This window comes from Pyrus communis, chromosome 4 (genome assembly GCF_963583255.1).
Source record: "Pyrus communis chromosome 4, drPyrComm1.1, whole genome shotgun sequence".
Taxonomy (NCBI): domain Eukaryota; kingdom Viridiplantae; phylum Streptophyta; class Magnoliopsida; order Rosales; family Rosaceae; genus Pyrus; species Pyrus communis.
In genome coordinates this window covers 6,881,359-6,895,325 of record NC_084806.1, presented here as the reverse complement: position 1 = coordinate 6,895,325, position 13,967 = coordinate 6,881,359, and the positions used below count along the sequence as shown (strand labels likewise).

At 33.6% G+C, this 13,967-nt stretch overlaps 1 protein-coding gene and 1 non-coding gene across 3 annotated transcripts; both read right to left on the bottom strand.

The window, feature by feature from the left end:
• Positions 1 to 926: 926 nt before the first annotated feature.
• LOC137731387 (proteasome subunit beta type-5) lies at positions 927 to 4,471 on the bottom strand. Of its 2 annotated transcripts, none has more exons than XM_068470497.1 (8): positions 4,363 to 4,471; positions 4,067 to 4,195; positions 3,224 to 3,353; positions 2,508 to 2,614; positions 2,118 to 2,252; positions 1,933 to 2,036; positions 1,553 to 1,653; positions 927 to 1,308 (listed from the first exon to the last, which is right to left on the bottom strand). In XM_068470497.1, exons 2-8 carry the CDS (start codon positions 4,178 to 4,180, stop codon positions 1,181 to 1,183), a joined length of 819 nt encoding a protein of 272 aa, XP_068326598.1. In that variant the 5' UTR covers positions 4,181 to 4,195; positions 4,363 to 4,471; the 3' UTR covers positions 927 to 1,180. The 2 variants fall into 2 exon arrangements, with proteins under 2 accessions (XP_068326598.1, XP_068326599.1); XM_068470498.1 differs by having other exon boundaries at positions 4,067 to 4,265; positions 4,363 to 4,422.
• A 6,645-nt stretch (positions 4,472 to 11,116) lies between these two features.
• TRNAL-UAA (transfer RNA leucine (anticodon UAA)) lies at positions 11,117 to 11,199 on the bottom strand. The gene has a single exon. It is a non-coding gene; the product is annotated as a tRNA-Leu (tRNA).
• Between the last annotated feature and the right edge of the window lie 2,768 nt (positions 11,200 to 13,967).

The window sequence follows — 13,967 nt, the reverse complement described above, 5'->3', positions numbered from 1 at the left end:
CTCCACTATATCCTTCATCATTCCCACCTCTGGTGGTAGGTGAGTCTCCTGATCTTGTACTAGAGCTATCATTAGTATCAGCATGATCTTGTGGTTGTGTAGGATTGGAAAAGTTCTTCGAAAGAGTCAGCGCTGCTAGATCCCACCTCCTCCTTTAATACTCTTTCTACATTTATCCCTTCATTACGTGCTTCTTCAGCAACTCTTAGAGCTGAGTTGCCTTCATCATCATCTAAATGAAGAGGTTAAATCCATTGACAAAGTTGGATACCCTTTGTATTATCATCTTCAACAACAATATCAAAGCCATCTAATGGGTCACCGCAGTCGACATGATCTATTTCTGCTTCCTTATCTCGAATTTGAAGCTTCATGTTGTAGTAGCAATAAACTAATTTGAAGCTTTATATTATATATATTATATTATGTAACTTATCATAACACACACACACCACCACACACACACACACACCGACGCGCACACACTAACACACACACTGAATTATTATGTTTATATTACCGATATTACTGATATTATCCTGATATATTGACGAAAATAAAGTGGATACGTGTGAAAATATCCCCCTCTCAAAAAAACGATATTATCGACAAAATATCACCGATAATATCGATATTTAAGACCATGTCAAGTAGTAGTGATGACATCGTGCAACATTAAAATATACATTCACCTACCACTTAATACTACAACCTAATGATATTTCTCTTCACTTGCAAATGATAAGTTTTAAGTTCAATTATCGTCAAAGATGAATTTGAATCATATTATTGCTAACTCCATAATGGGCTAAGTCCATCACCCTTCCCCTTAGAATAAATAATATCATTTGTTTAAAAAAAAATAAAATACATCCACCTATAGCAACAACCAAACATACATATTCATAATTATTATACTTGCATGCTTTGGGCTTAAGGGATCAGATTGATTTGGTATGAAATAATCAACGTTGGTTGTTCAACATTTTCATGAGAATGGTGGGGCCCAATCCCCGCAAATAAAATTTGTTCTCGTTGATGCACTTCTCATGTGGGAGAAATTATAGAGTGATACCGTATCTCCGCGTCAGGGATTAATTGAATCCGAAACTTTAAGCATCAGTAACAGCAGATAAAATGAAAATGGAGAGAAATATATCACAAAGTTGTAATGGGTTCATCACTGTGCAGCTACTTCAACCATCTCCTGCTCCACAGCCCCTGGGACCACAGGGTAGTACGAGTAGTGAAGCTCCCCCACGTCATCTCCCGAAAGCTTCTTCCATCCATTTGCTCCAACATGATATACTGATTAATAAAAATAAAGGAAAACTAATGAAAAAAACTTGAAAATTCTAAGTTTTAATCAAAAGGACAAAAAGATGTAAGTGAATAGTACTATGAGTGATTTTTTAGTGTAAAAATGTTATTTTCGTTAAAAATAAACAGTACCAGAAATGTTTTGTTAAAACTCCCTCAAAATAATTCCATAAAAAATACAAGTCATGTATATGTATGTGCAGAAAATAAAACCCGAGAGAGAGATTTTTACCACTCGCAACACCGCCGCTGGCTCCATCACGGAATGTTGCATGATATATTGCTCTTCTAGCCAACTCAGCAGCTTCTTCTACAGACATATCATATCGGTACCTAACATAAGCAACTTGAGTTAGTAGAATGACGGGTGCAGAAATAACTGTACAGTAAGATAATGCTTACATACAAATAAAACTCCGCTATACTAAGTAGCTAGAACTCAGTATGCACAACGTAAGATAATGCTTGTGATTCTTATCTGTAACCAAATCCTATGCATTGTTACTCTCGTGTTCAATTAATAAAGACAACTAGAGAAGACATTGCAGAAATAATGGTTCAACACTATTGCAACGATAGACGAAAAAAAACTAGGGGAGTGAAAGTACGCACCCATTATCCAGAACACCATAAGCATAAGGTGAGCCCGAACCAACAGAAAACCTCATTCCTTTCAAACGGCCTCCCTCACTGTCTACATAATACAGTCCAGGACCCTGCACTCAAAACGAGGATACACATTACATGAGTATAAATGACATCAAAAACTAATGTGACAGGATTTGTATCTCATTTACCGTTTCGTCCCAGCCTGCGATCATGGTCCCAACTGAGAGACCCATACCACGATAAGAGTAAAGAATGTTTGCCAGCAGCTTTGATGCTCCTGTAACTGAAATCCTCCGCTTATTTGCCAACTCATGCAACCGACACTGAGCCATAACAAAAGATTGGTTGTTGGTAACCAATAACCATATACTAAGTCAAAATAAATAGCACAATTGTCATTGTGAACGTCAATATGGCACCACTCCTATAAAATTTCATCAGATAAAGATTCTTAAGTATATTTGTCATCCACGTATACAGCACCAAAAAAGTATAAATCCAGCCCTTCTAATTGAATCATAGCTGACAAGTCTAAAGTTTTTAAACTGCAAATTAACAAAATAGAATAGATGCACTACCTTAATCCCCAGATTCCTATGCCAAAACTGGCAGTCAGCAGCTCCTCCAGCCATTGTACCAAGCATGTAAGGATTGATTTCAATAATCTTCTTCACAGATTGTGATGCTGAAAAGATAAGAAACAAGATGGTAAATGTGAACCCATGCATAGCTGATACTCTCTAGGACACCTAAGCTATTATGATTAAGAATATGTCAATGCGATGAATAGAGCACTTAATCAAAATCACTCTAAAATGTGAACAATGTAAACCGGTATGCAGACATAACCGATACGAGGCAGGAAACCTAAACTAATAGAATATGCCAATCCGAATAATACTTAATCAAAATCACTCTAAAATGTGAACAATGTATACCAGTATGCAGCCATAACAGACATGCTCTAGGACACCTAAACTAACACGATAAGGAAATGTGAACACAGTGAACAGAGCACTTAATCAAAACAACGCTAAACTATGATCAATCTACACCGGTATGCAGACGTAAGAGATACTCTCTAGCACTCCTAAACTAATAGAATATGTCAATACGCCAATACGATTAATGGAGCACTTAATCAAAATCATTCGGAAACGTAAAATAGATACATTTTCACAAACACTAAATAGTTTAAGCATCATTACAAATTACCCCTACAAACTTCATGGTACAAAGCATACAACTATCTCATATATGCAAGCAATAGGAAAAAAGTAATAAAACATCTTACAGATATATCCGCCCATGCTGGCCCGAGAATCGGCAGCAACCATGACTCCATCCTTGAAGATGAACGCAAGTGTGGTTGTCCCCTTAGCCGGCTTCACCATCTGAATAGCTTCCTTCTGAAATCCATCAAACTGAAACAGCAGGAAAAAAAGGGGAAAAAAAAAACCCCATATATTCAGCCAAATTCTACCACACAGAGACTAAAAACTACGAAAAGAGAGCGTAAAATGAACATCTAAGTACCCCTTAGCCATACTTAGATCCATCTCGTACTGCAAATTAACCACAAATTTAGATAGATAGACATGTGAGTACAAACTTAACTTAACCACAGAGAGCAAGAAGAGGGCCCGAAAATCAAAGTATACAGCGTGAAACGAGGTAATAACTATGAACCAGGAAGTTCTAAAAATATATTCAGCAACTAATCAAATACAAAACAGTACATCTTACATCCTCAACTAATCAAATACAAAAACAGTACAACTTCGATCATTGAACAACAAGAAAACAATAACATCATCGAAAGAAAACGACGGCAGCAAGAAAATGTCCACTACCACCCAGCACAGTCGTAGAGATCATCATATCGAGTAAATTATCATAAAATTTGCTGAGAAACCATAAATCAAAACCTCCATCAGAAATACCATAATCCACTTCACAGATCAAAGATCAATTAATTAAATATCAGATACCCCAGTCAATCATAATTAACAAAACAGAAGAAATTTGAACACCCAGTTCATGAAATCAGAGGAAGAAAACAAAATTCCAGATTATCACAAGAAATACAGGCAACTAGAAAACACCCACTTTGCAAATCTCTCATAAAAAAACTCACATCATTCGTCGTCGGAACCTCGAACGACGGAGGAGCCGAAACGCCGTCAAGAAACCCACTGCTCTCGCTGAACAGCGGCGCGTGTGACTCAAGACCGCTAGTGTCAAGCCTCATAGCTCTTAAAATCCTCTGAGGAGCATAACATTAGACGAAAAATTAAAATCGCACATAAATTTGTGATCGTCTTCCAGAATAAACCCTAGAAATCAAAAAATGGTGCAATCTGTGTCAAATTTCGTACGTTCGGTAATGAACATCGAAAAAAAATTTGGAGAAATTAGGGATTGTGAAAGTACCTTGAGAGGTTGATGATCGTGCAGACGAAGACCAAAGAGGAAGAAGCGTGAGTGAGATCGAGCTAAAAAGATACTGGTAGGAATGCTGCTTATTTGTATTGGCTTTTGGTTTTCTTGTGCATGAGGAAAAGAAAACTAACGATTTGGGGTCGATGATGGGCTTTAAGTTGGGCCGATAAAATAGGCCCATGTCGGATTATTCGTCTCGCGTGACCACCTCAATAAGGTTTTTTTTTTTTTTTTTTGACAGCTGCTTAAATTATAACGAGAGAGGATCCTTGCCTGATCCTCCAATCACATTCATTTATCGTATTTTATGTAGTCAATTTTTGTTAGGTACTATTTATATTCTATTTTAAATATAAAAAAATTACAATAATTTATGACTGCATGATGTACAATAAACAGATGTAATTGGAGGATCCGAATTATAACATCTCCAATTTACTAAGACAAAAGAAAATTGTTGTAACCTGTTACCTCCCATTGCCCTTCATTTATCATATTTATTTTAAATAAAAAAAAATGTATTCAAGCGTAGTTACATCTGGAGCTCTAAATGGGTCAAATTCTAATTAGATTAGCCTTGATCTATATCTGGCTTCATTTATAATTGAATTAACAAATTCGATACTTGTCTGGATTATCGAATTTGACTTATCAATCTGGATCCAATTAGCATCAAATTCAGATAGCCTCGTTCATTTTTTATTTTTTCTATCTTTAATTAAGAAATTCATATAAAATCATAAGAAAATAGAACACAAGTGTATTTTTATTGCATGAAAAATTAATCTACCAGCACATAAGTATAAATAATTAAAAAAATTAAATAATATATTAAATTTGGTGAAGCCCGAAAACGTATTTTAGATTAAGTTTGTACCAAGTATTTTAGATCATATGCAGCAATTAGTGACGTAACCATGAATTTACCTTAATGGGGTCATGAACAAGAAGCTTTTGAAAATTAATATACTTTGGTTTTATTTATAATTGGTAACTACATGTTCTCATATTTTAGAACGTCTTATCATAACATCATTATCAATAGAATCAAATACATTTTTTATTGTATATGGCTAAGTAATCATTAAACCATTGATTTCCATTCATTTTTCATTGTACATAATCAAGTCATCATTCAACCAATGATTTTCCATATGATGTGAATTCTTTACAATATTGATCACTGACAAACCTCTCCCTATTTTGGAAAGGTTGTTTTGGTATGTTTGAATTAAAAAAATAAAAATAAATGGTGTCTCTATTTTGTTTGCCTATTTTGTTTGCCTTAGCCATTGTAGGGGTTATATAAAAATTCAAAGGGGAGACATTTGAAGTTATTGGGGTCAGTGGCAGCTAATGCCCCCATGTTGGCTTCGCCACCAGCAACAATTGAAAATGAATCTGAATCGTTTGTTTGTATTAAATAATTTAGAACATTCTAGCCAACACCTTTGTGTCCTTCATGCAGTGACTCTGTTAGAATCGAGGAACGATGTTCACATGCATGATCTCTTTACTTACAAACGTCATACGACACTCCACATCCTCACAAGGGATCATGATTAGGGATGGGCAATGGTTATGGCGGGCAGGTAACCATAGTTATTTACCCATAACCGTTTAAGTTTTTACCCACATAACCGTTTACCCGTTGGATATTTACATAAACGGGTATACTCATGCTCATAACCATTTATAAACGGTTAACCATACTCATAACCGCGTACCTGTTTACTTTTTTTTTTTTTTTTTTTTTACCCGTCTACCTATTTTTTTAACAACTTGAAAATTAAAAAGAAATTTGTCATAATTTTTTTTTTCTTCTAACTATTAAATACCGTTATAAGTACATTTAACATGTATTTTTATATTAATAGCAATATTATTTATGAATATATGCGATGTCTCATAATTATTTGACGGTCAATCTATTACAAGAATCATGCATGGTTGTAGGTTAATTAATATTCTTTTGTGTGTGTGTGTGTGTGTGTGTGTAAGTACGCATCAGTCTGCTAATAGGCTAATTTGATAAATATTTGGATTTTTATTTAGAAACATATGTTCATTGATCCAAGCCATTTAATCGATTTCTAATTTTGGGGTCAAATATTTATTGAAAACTCGAGGCCAATTAAATATATATAGGTATGCATCATCTAATAATAACATGTTTCTAAATGCTTAAGGTAATCATTATCTTGAATTGGTCAAAGCTACAAAAGACTCCAAAACAAAACTGTCGAACACTAACGCTTAATTTTTTTTATTTTTTAATTTTTTTTTAGTTTTACTTATATAAACGGTTAAATGGGTACCCTTTATAACCAAATATATCTCACTGAGGATCCTCCAAACCAAGCCCATCGAGCCGTTGAAATTTTATCCAACGGCTACAATTATTATAATTTTTAGAGCGGCCCCCTGTTTGTAGCCGTTGGATAAAATTTCAACGGCCCGATGGGCTTGGTCAGGAGGATCCTCACCCTTTGCTCAGGAGAGGATCCTGATCCGCATGTTTTGATATGGATCTAATGTATTGCACAGTCATAGGTAGGGTCTAATAAGTAGAGCAATTAAAGTGTCCATAATTTGAAAAAAAAATTGCACCGACTGTCGTTGAATGTTTTATCATGACTCTTCCAGAATTAACATGGAACTTTAAGTTACACATCAAATCTCATCATTTCATAAAAAAACACTTTAAGTTACACATCAAATCTCATCATTTCATAAAAAAAACTCTCATCATTTTTAGTGTAAAATATATTGTTGTATTAAAAATTAAAAAAAGTTACTCATCAAATCTCGTTGTTTCATCAAAAACTCTATCTGACTCCTATTTTGAATTTTCCTTGTGATTCCTGCAGATTAGTATCCAAATTTGAATTTGAATTCGCACGAAGCTATGAGAACTACAAGTAATTTTATATGTTTTCGTTGAGTCGTTTACCACAGTAAGCTTCATTTTTGCTGGTATTTGTTACATGATTCCAGTCTACATGATTTGCGAGCATTATACATTGATTGTCTTATATAAGTAATTGCTCAAGAGGCTTTTGACATTGATTGTGTTAGCTTTGGGGGTTTTTAACATTACCAAGATGGAGGACTACATCTTACTGTTAGAATCATGTAAAATTACTTATTCCACAATGATAGGTAGTTAAAATACGATAGGTAGTTTAGCTTGTACAAGTACTTATATGGCAGGTAGTTCAGATTGTAAAAGTACTTATATAATAGGTAGTTTAGATTATAAAATATCAGTTGAAATCTAAGTTTATGCGACTAATATTATAATATAATAGGTAGTTTAGCTTGTACAAGTACTTATATGACATGTAGTTTAGATTGTAAAAGTACTTATATGATAGATAGTTTAGATTGTAAAAAATCAGCTGAAATCTGGGTTTATGTTGACTAATAAGATACTTGAGTTGAAAAAAAAAATAGAAAAAAAATATAACTAATAGCGAGGCCCCCCAAGAGATTTATAGGTATCCGAAATTTTGGAAATGTCCTAAATTAATTTTAAGAAATATGTGGTGCGAATAGAATGACTCTAACTTTGGCTTATAACACACAGTTTTTTGTGAAAATTTTTTTTTTGAAATTTTTAGCTTTAAGAAATATTTTGCCCTAGAGTTAAGGAAAATATTACAAAACCTTTGGATATGATCCTACCGATTATTAAGTACTGAAACTATTTTTTATTGATTCTTAAAGTGAGAAAATAGAAAATATCTTTAAATTTAGGTTTTAAATAATTGATTACAAGTGTTTAAAAATGAATTATAATATATTTTCCATGGAAAATTTTGAAAAACACAAATATGATAGTTTGTTGTTATGGTAAGAGAAATAAAAGAAACATTAACAAAATAAAAAATAATAAAAAACTGAAAAAAAAATTTGAACAGGGCGGGATCGGTAATAATATAGCCACTTTTAAGTTTAATAATCGCTATCTTTGTAGCGATTATAATCAAAGAGAATAGCTAGCAAAGTACCGATCGTATCATTTTCTTTTTTTTTTCTTTTTTTTTCTTTTTCCATTGAATAGCTATGGTAGAGTAAAATAGTAATCACAATGCAAAGTATCAACTTAACAAAAAAAAGTGCTGACACATGGAGTCCTATTCATGGACATAAATAAAAAAAAAAAACTAAAAATTGGACTAATCTAATTGTTAGGCCATAAAATTGGGAAATAGATCATTTCCGGATCTCTTCCACCAAATCCACCCAATCACCTAATTCGGACTCTTGAAATTTAGTCCAACGGCTAAAGTTCTTATAACTTTTAAAGGCCCCCTGTTTGTAGCCATTGGATCAAATTTCAAGGGTCTGGATTGATTGATTGGGTGAATTTGGTGGAAAGGATCCGGAGAGGATCTCTTTCCATAAAATTTGACCTATTTCCATAAAATTTGACCTATTTCAAGTTAGTTTATTTACACATAACAAATTTGTAAGGAAGAAGTTAATTTAAACCACATATTAATGAAACTTTTTTTGTCAATTATAAGAGGGTGAAAAAACATTTTTGTCTTCTATCATAAAATAAAATTATGGACGATAAAGTAATTTGCACAAACTAAATTTTACAATTGTTTTTAAAAGCATAATCTACATGTAATCCTAACAAATCACCTACAAGAACTCCGGATTTTTACAGGTGTATTGTTTTATGAAACTTCAAATTTTTATGGCACTTATTTTCAAAACTTCAAGTTCGAGTTTAAGTACGAACTCTAGGTTCATGATACCTGCAAACAATATACATATGTAGTGAATGAGAATAGTTTCAGGACCTATGTGTGAAAAGAATGAGTAACAACCCAAAATATGGTGCTATTGTGGCTCGTAGGCCCAAAAGAGTGGTTGTTGGGTTGCTGGGCAACAAAGGAGAAGTAAATGGGTTAACAGATTATATACCCAATTATTGGGCTAAGAAGGAAGATTGAAAAACAAGGCCTAACCCATGGGCTTGTTATTTCATGCAAGCAAAAAAATAAAAATAAAAAAATCAAGTGGGATGGTTTGGTGCATAAGCCCAATTGGGTTGCGGGTCGACTGTAGGCAGCCCAGGTCCGTAAGAAATGTGATAAAAAACGGCTTTGTTTTGGACCTCAAAGTTTTGGAGCAGGAACGACTTGGTGGCTCGGGCAGAGCGGCTTCAGGCTACAGCTCCTATGCATGTAGGGTTTGAAAAATCCCATTTTTTTTCTTCTCTTATTCACACATATTCAATTTACCACAATTATGAGAACAATAAATTTAAGCTGAATCTATAATTTGAAAAAAAAAAAAAACGTAAAATTAGAGTTCATGCTTCATGGTGAATGTTTCATGCAATCATTATTGAAAAAATATCGAAATTGAAACCATGTTTTATAGATTACTTGGATTGCTTGATGAATATTGTGAACGGCTTTGTAGTAAACAAGCATTCAGTTCCTTAACTCAGTGTCACAAGCGTGTTTAACAATGCGTTGTGGCCTAAATTTAACTGAAGGAGAGAGAGGGGTGGAGCTGCATAAAGACAAAAGATAGGCTTAGGAATTACTGTGATGATATTTATCCGTACCTTGTGCCTTTTTTAAGAAAAATAATGGGGTTACTTGCCCTACAAGTAATACAAAGTTGTGCCTTTTTTTGTTTGTAATTAATTCTTGAATTGTTTCTCACTGACATTAGTAGTTGTTGAGACTATAAATACTCATGTAATGATTTCTGTTGTGACATTGATGTGAATGCCCACATAAAGAAAACAACAACATATGGCTAAGGGTGGAAAGTGGAAGAATAGAAGTTAAAATTATATTGCTTAAATAGTAGAAGTTTGGTTTTTATTGTTTTGGTGTGTAAGCCTTTTACATGCATTAAAAGAGACGTATGCTTATATTGTATGGGTAGTACAAAAAGACGAAAAGCAAAAAGTAATAATCATGTTTTCCTCATTTGTCCATCTCTACGTTCATTTTCCTTATCTGATACTAGTGAAGAAAATAAACAGAATAATATATGGCTCTCGTTTCACTTCAATTTCTAACAACTTTGATAATATATATAGGTACGCATCATCTGATAATTACATGTTTCTAAATACTCAAGGTAATCATTATCTTGAATTAGTCAAAGCTCCAAAAAACTCCAAAATAAAACTGTCGAACACTCTAATGCTTTAGCACATTCAATCACATATATTAAACATTAGCCTATTCTATCAACTATATTTTTCTCTCAAGTAAGGCATATATATATATATATATATATATATATATATATATATTATATGGCCCCTTATAACCAAATATATCTCGGGATACTAAACCTAGTTAGAAACTAATTTTTTTTTTTTTTTTTAGTTTTACATATATTAAAAATAAACGGTTAAATGGGTACCCGTTTATAACCACGAGTAATACCCATAACCGTAACCGTCAAATTTAAATGGACGGATAACCGCGGTTACCCATAACCAATAGGTATTTGGCCATCCCTAATCCTCGTTCATGACTTCCATTTTCATAGCAATAAACATTCGTGAAAACCCTTCATCCATTACAAGACCTTATATGATATGGAAAGAAAGTAGAGCCACGTGTTGGGCTTTAATTTGGGTCGAAACGGTAGGCCCAATTGGTTTTTATATAATTAATGGGCCTTTTCTAACAAAAAAGTTGGGGCTTAAAATCGGATATATCAAGAAAAAAAAAATTTGCAAATTAAACTTTTTTGCTGGCTATGGGGTTCGAACCCATGCGCACTTATGTGCAGAAGATCTTAAGTCTTCCCCCTTAACCTCTCGGGCAAACCAGCCGATGTTATGTTTTCTGCGCTTCTAAATATATCATTATCTTATTTTTGTGATTTTTGTTTTTCTGCATGATTGTGTAGTAGTTTTCATGCATTGAACGTGGAGAGTACCAACACTTTGAAGATCACATGTAATGTATGACCCACCAATACAACCCCATAAATACAAGTTAGTTCCATGTCTTATCTAATCTAATTCACACAAACAAATGATCAAAAGAAAAAAGAACAATACTAGGTCTTCGTCAGTGACATATATAGATGATATACGAAGTAATAGTGCAGCATATATTCTCTTGTTTGTAAGCCTTAAGAAGAGTCATTTTACGTGTTTAGTAGATGAAAACTCGAGTTTTTAAAATGCTATAGCATTTGTTAAATTATTGTTGGTTCATGTCATTGAATCATAATATGAAATCCTAGACGGCTAAAACCAAGTAAATATGTTCTCCTAGAAGTACATGAAAGAGGATTTGGTGCATTTTATTTAGACCTTGATAAAATCTTGTAGGAAATTTCAACATAATCAAAGAGAAACGAGTGTACCGCACTAATTACTTATAAAAAATATCTTCTAATAGAGGATCAACAATTATATCAGATGGTTATTCAATCCAGACTAAATCTTCCTCAACTATTTATTGAATCAATTTTTGATGAAGTAGCTCGAAAGTACAGCATGGGAAGAAACAATATTATCCAACACCATGGACCAAATTAATTAAAGAAACAATATTATCCAACACCATGGACCAAATTAATGAATGTGATGTGAGTATTCATTTCTTATGCATGCATGTTCAGAGTTCAAGCCCGAAGATAGTCACATTTTTTAATTAATTTGTACTAAAATAATTAATGGCAAAAATGGAAGTTCAAAACAAAAGGAAAGTGACCGAACGTGGTCAACCCGAGACAGCCAAAAATATGGTTTTAGTTAGGACCACCCCCAATGATGATGTACTACAGATATGCATCGTTGTGATGATTAATTATAATTCGGCTCTTCGTTATTGTAACCTGCATGTCATGCTTTTCAAGTGGCATTTGCCGACAGGCGACATGCATTTTCTCACTTTTCGTTTTGCCTTTTACCTCTCAGGTAAAACAACCGCATTTTTTTTTCAAAGTTACACAAGTTGCTCGAAATGCTATTTCAACAATAGCAACAATTCTATCTCATTAGGTAGGGTTAGTCATATGAATTTTAAAACGTTATTGTATTCGATTTTTAAGTCAATTTTTTCGTTAATTTTAAGTACTCTGTGTATTTTCTTAAATTTGTTTCCAAGTCTTTATAGTTCTTCATTTACCCTTGTACTGAGCCTTTGTTTTTATTGTGTACCACTTCACAACAACAAGAAAAAAAAAACACTTAGGTATATTGTTTCAACGTTGGAAATTTTCTTCGAACTTCTTCAAATTGTTTTAAACATTGAAATTGTTTTGTTTCAATGATATTATAATCACATTTTTTTTCCGACCAAATTGGTGGCGAAGCCACGACAGTCCATTCTTTCGGGGCTAGAAGCCTAGAAAGACTCACAGAGGCATTTCATTCTTCCATAACCATCATCATATAATTCTCTAGTGTCAAGAATTAATAAGGAATTCTCTATTCAACTTTTTAAGGGAAAAAATTTACGCGTTTTTTTTTTCTTTATGAGCACCATTATTTATTTAAGTTTGTTAGTTTTTTTTTTTTTTTTTTTTTTTTTTTTTTTGGTAAATTTGTTCAATGAAAATGATGTTCATGTGTTATTTTCCTTTCTTAAGTGTTGTTTGTTATCATTAGCAATGGTTTCAGGCTTCCAATTTCGGTCATAGCTCAGCAGTTTTTGGTCCCACAATTTGATCTTTCTAAATCTCCCCCATATCCTTTGGTCCAATTTGCCTCAGCCTTGTGCATTATTTGACTATTATTTCAATCATTCCTCGAGTATTTTACTCCATTTTTTGTTCTTTATATGATTTAATTATTACTACGGTATTAAGCACCCTACCAAAATTGACACACCCCGAACCAGAAAGTCCACTTGGATCCTGAATCGAGCTGTGCTGGCCGACACTTGGAAGGTGACGAAGCCATAAAATGTGATAGTGCATAAAAAGTGAATAAATTTGAATCTAAAAGTGTCTAAGTACCAGAGTGCGCTACGAGTGGGAGCGAACCCATTTCACACGCGATGTCAGAGCATAAGTAAGGTACAGTAGTGTGGGTAAGAATCATACCCTCATAAATATCCATTAATACTAAGATTCACCACAGATTCTTGTCGATACAAACTCAGCAGCTAAAACCTGGAGGGCACCAAACAGAAGGTGTGAGTAAGCAATAAAACCAAGCTTCCCAAAGTTACTATCTCTCAAAAAGTAATGCCCCTAAATATAAAACCCGTAACGTTTTCCATAAGACAGTACAACATATATACATATATCCCAACCATACTCAGAAATGACCAAAACCACGGTTTGCCATCAAATCCACCATACATTAATAAGTAGGCCAAATGAACTAAATCAATACAAAGTAATATATCAGTCAGAGTCATCTAAAATGACATGTACAACTTATCCGTATCTCATCAATCATAGCTAGCATATAAGTCGGAGTCACCTATAGTGACCTGTACGACTTATCCATATCTCATCAATCCTAGCTAGCATATAAGTCGGAGTCACGACTTATCTATATCTCATCAATCCTGGCTAGCATATAAGTCGGAGTCACCTATAGTGACCTGTACGACTTATCTATATCTCATCAATCC

Bases quoted from the DNA above. Each gene is read 5' to 3' on its own strand.
- LOC137731387 (XM_068470497.1), bottom strand. From the start codon at position 4,180: ATGAGGCTTGACACTAGCGGTCTTGAGTCACACGCGCCGCTGTTCAGC. The intron at 2,253-2,507 runs GTAGTGCATCTA...GTTATGGCTCAG, and splicing joins ATAGGAATCTGGGGATTAAG to TGTCGGTTGCATGAGTTGGC. The intron at 1,309-1,552 runs GTAAAAATCTCT...TTTATTAATCAG, and splicing joins CAGCGGCGGTGTTGCGAGTG to TATATCATGTTGGAGCAAAT.